The 3,405-nt window shown below is 29.6% G+C and overlaps 1 protein-coding gene across 1 annotated transcript in view; it reads right to left on the bottom strand.

Annotated features, from left to right (window-relative positions):
- LOC107478184 (basic leucine zipper 61) overlaps positions 1-983 on the bottom strand; it is a 2,335-nt gene extending 1,352 nt beyond the window's left edge. Inside the window, exon 1 of the mRNA XM_021137893.2 lies at positions 1-983. This exon is cut by the window's left edge and continues 245 nt beyond it. Coding sequence (XP_020993552.1) covers positions 1-432 — 432 coding nt within the window. The 5' untranslated portion in view covers positions 433-983.
- Between the last annotated feature and the right edge of the window lie 2,422 nt (positions 984-3,405).

The raw sequence follows: 3,405 nt of genomic DNA, 5'->3' as shown, positions 1-3,405 counted from the left end.
TGACGTCGACATTGTCGCCGGCGGCGGCGGCGGCGGCATCGTCATCATATTCATGGAGTTGTTAGTGTTGTTATCACCGCCGGAAACTACCTCATCACTGAACATGTTCATGAATTGATAATCATCAAACCTCTCAAACTCGTCTTCGCCGCCGTCGCCGTTGCTGCTGCTGTGGTTAATGTGCCTGGGCGATTCCACGAAAATGGAGTCGCTCATGGACCGTCGGTGGGCCCCGCGCCTTGCCGACGAGAAGTCCAGAAACTCGTCAACCCAGGAAGGGTTTTGCTGCTGTTGTTGGTTTTGGTGGCGGTTTGTGTTTGTTGAAATGCTTGTGAGAGAAGGCATCTTTTGGTGATGATGATTTTGATTTGATGAAAACTCAGGCCAATTATTACTTGCCATGTTTGGAATCTTTGGCGGCAATTGTGCCATTTCGCCAATGAAATGGATTTGGAAGATGAAAGGATTTCACTCTTGAATCTTGATAATAATAATAATAAACAAACTTCTTTAGCTGCAAAAACTTTCCAATTCTATATCTATATTTAGTTGCAAATATTTGTGTGTGATGATAGGCACTTGAGAAACCAAAGATGGAAGGAAGAAGGAGAGAAAGAAGTGAAGAAAGGAGCTTCTTCTAAGAAAGCCTTTATATATATATATAAAGAAATGTTTATATTTATTACTGAGAAACCAATAGGAGGGGAATGATAGAGGGAGAAAGAAGAATCAAAGGTTGAGAAGAGAAAGAAGATTGCAACAACAACAATAACAAAATAACTAAATCACACATAACCACCATCATCAACTTCTTTTTCTTTTTTTTCTTTTAGATATGCATAGTAGTAATAATCATCATCTCTAATTAATTATTTAATTTTCTTTTCTTTTTTAAAATCCCAATAAATCTCTGGGGGTATCTGCATCTATGTGTTTGTGCAGTGGGGTCACATGGGAGAGAGAGAGAGATTAAGTTTGGGACAGCTATGAACAGCTGTTTGAGGAGAAAGGGTTTGGGTCTCCTCAACTCAACGGCATTACTGGAAAGTCGCCAGTGGTTAATGCTTTAATAAATAAATAAAATAACTATATATAAATTATTTAATTAATAAAAAAATAAATAAATAGGTATTTACTATATAGTGGGAATCATCCACCACGTGCCATTGTGACCGTCTCTTTAGTGCCATCACCCTTATAATAATAGTCCCATTATTTTTTTTTTCTAACTTTACACCATTTCCTCATTTTTATTTTAATTATAGACCATAGACCATAGTCTAAATTTTAACCAATTTCAACGCGATATTCTATTTTTTTCAACGTTATAATTACTTTGAAATATTCAGTTAATTCGTTACCCTACTCGGTAGAATTGTTATTTAACTAATTTGATTAGTCTATGGTCCAAATTAAACTTTGGCACACGGTAAAATGTTGGGAGTTATGCATGTAACAGAGAGGAAGATAATGTGTGTGTGAGAGAAAGCAGTAGAGAAATTTCATAATAACCAAATGTAGGTAAGTATGTTTGTAAAGGATAGTTTTTAAGTTGAACTAGCAATAATTGAAACGATTAATTGATTACTGGTTAATTGTATGATTTGTTTATGCTCAAGTAACATAAAATTATGTCAACGAACTCTAGTTTAAATGATATATAATCTCTCTATCTTCACTTAAAAGTTTTGAATTCGAATTTTACTTTTAATTTAAAAAAAATATAAAAAATATCAAAGTTTGAATAATATATAAAGTAATACACTCAACTAATAATAATTTAGCACTTCATTTTATTTTATTGATCTTTCAGAAATGATCGTGTTTTTGGGTTATGGGTTTGATCGGTTGGTCAAATTGGGTTTGATAATTATATCGTCGAGTGGGAAGAAGAATAGTACTATAGTAGCGGTAATTAGATTAAAGATAGAAACAAAATCAGGTAACTGATTTTAACGAATGATATCGACGATCTATATGAAAATTTTAAAGAATTGATGTCTACACTGAAACCTTTTTTCTTCTAAAAAACAAGGATGCCAACCACACACTTGAGCAGCTTAATGATTAGTTAAGATGTGAATCATGTGGTTTTGTGAACTGAGAGAAGAACAAAGGTCATGTGCTTAAAAGGTTTCGATCAGGCACGAATCTAAAAAATTTTGATAAATACATAGTATAATTGTTGTTATAATTATATTTTATTATTATAAAATATGATTAAATTTCAAAATATATAATTATAAATTAAATTACTAAAATAGTAATTTAAATAATAACATATAATTTAAACTTTATTTTTTTATATTTCATATTTTGAAATCTTGACAATATAATTAAAATGTCTTTTTTTTGTATATGTCATTAAATAATCATTTAAAATTCAACTTTCATATACAATTAGCTCTTGATGATATTCATAGTTGAAAAAGTTCATTCAATTAGTGTAGTTATTATAAAAAAAACTAAAGTTAATTTTAAAAGAAGAAACACAATTGGATAGATAATATTCTTTTGAGTCGATTTTTTAAAAAAAACACCAATCTTATTTAAATTTAAAAATTGATCATTATAATGGACATCTAATATGAAGTTCTCAAATTGGCTATCAAGTGTCAAAAGTTGAATAAAAAATTATTGTGAGGTCAAATTTAATAATTTAGTGGGAACAAATAAATATTATTGTTATTATATACTATTCAATAAAATTTCAAATTATAGTGGGGGTACTTACCCCACACCTAGAGAAGTGGATTGGTCCCTGGTTCTATTTCACTTTATTTTTGGTAATTTTGATAGAGTGTCAAATCAAATTCGTATCAAAATTTTAATTCAAAGAGCATATACTCTTCTTAACAGAATGAACTCGATTCGAGATTTACTTAATATATGTGTCGAATGATTCTCGTACATAAAAATTGAGTCAAATAATGTAGATGACAATAATAAATGAAATACAAAAAAGATAAATGAAACTTAAAATAGATAAAATTTGAAATCAAAAGAAAGTAAAATGCTTTAAGAAAAGAAGAATAAAATACTCAAAAAAAAGAAATAAAAGTATAATAAATTGAAAGTTAACCATACATTCACATGCACTTACATTTTATAATTCTTTTTAGCATCAATCTTACTTGGATTTTACATAATTTTATATGATGATAAAGTGTTTAGAATGAAGTCATTTAACTCTTCTAAATTTTTCCTATTAATAGATCACAAAGGTGGATTGCAGAATATTTTTCTTTTTTTACGATCTAATTTTCTCTTTTTCTCATATTCTTACAACTCACGACCTTGTCTTAACTGTGAAGGATTTTGTTCTTCAAGATGAATATTCCACGTCTTTACTTTTATCTTAACCACAATATTTTTTTACCTTCTTTATTTATCACGAGCTAAATG

This window comes from Arachis duranensis, chromosome 3 (genome assembly GCF_000817695.3).
Source record: "Arachis duranensis cultivar V14167 chromosome 3, aradu.V14167.gnm2.J7QH, whole genome shotgun sequence".
NCBI classification, from domain to species: Eukaryota; Viridiplantae; Streptophyta; class Magnoliopsida; order Fabales; family Fabaceae; genus Arachis; species Arachis duranensis.
This window is presented reverse-complemented; position numbering and strand designations above follow the sequence as displayed.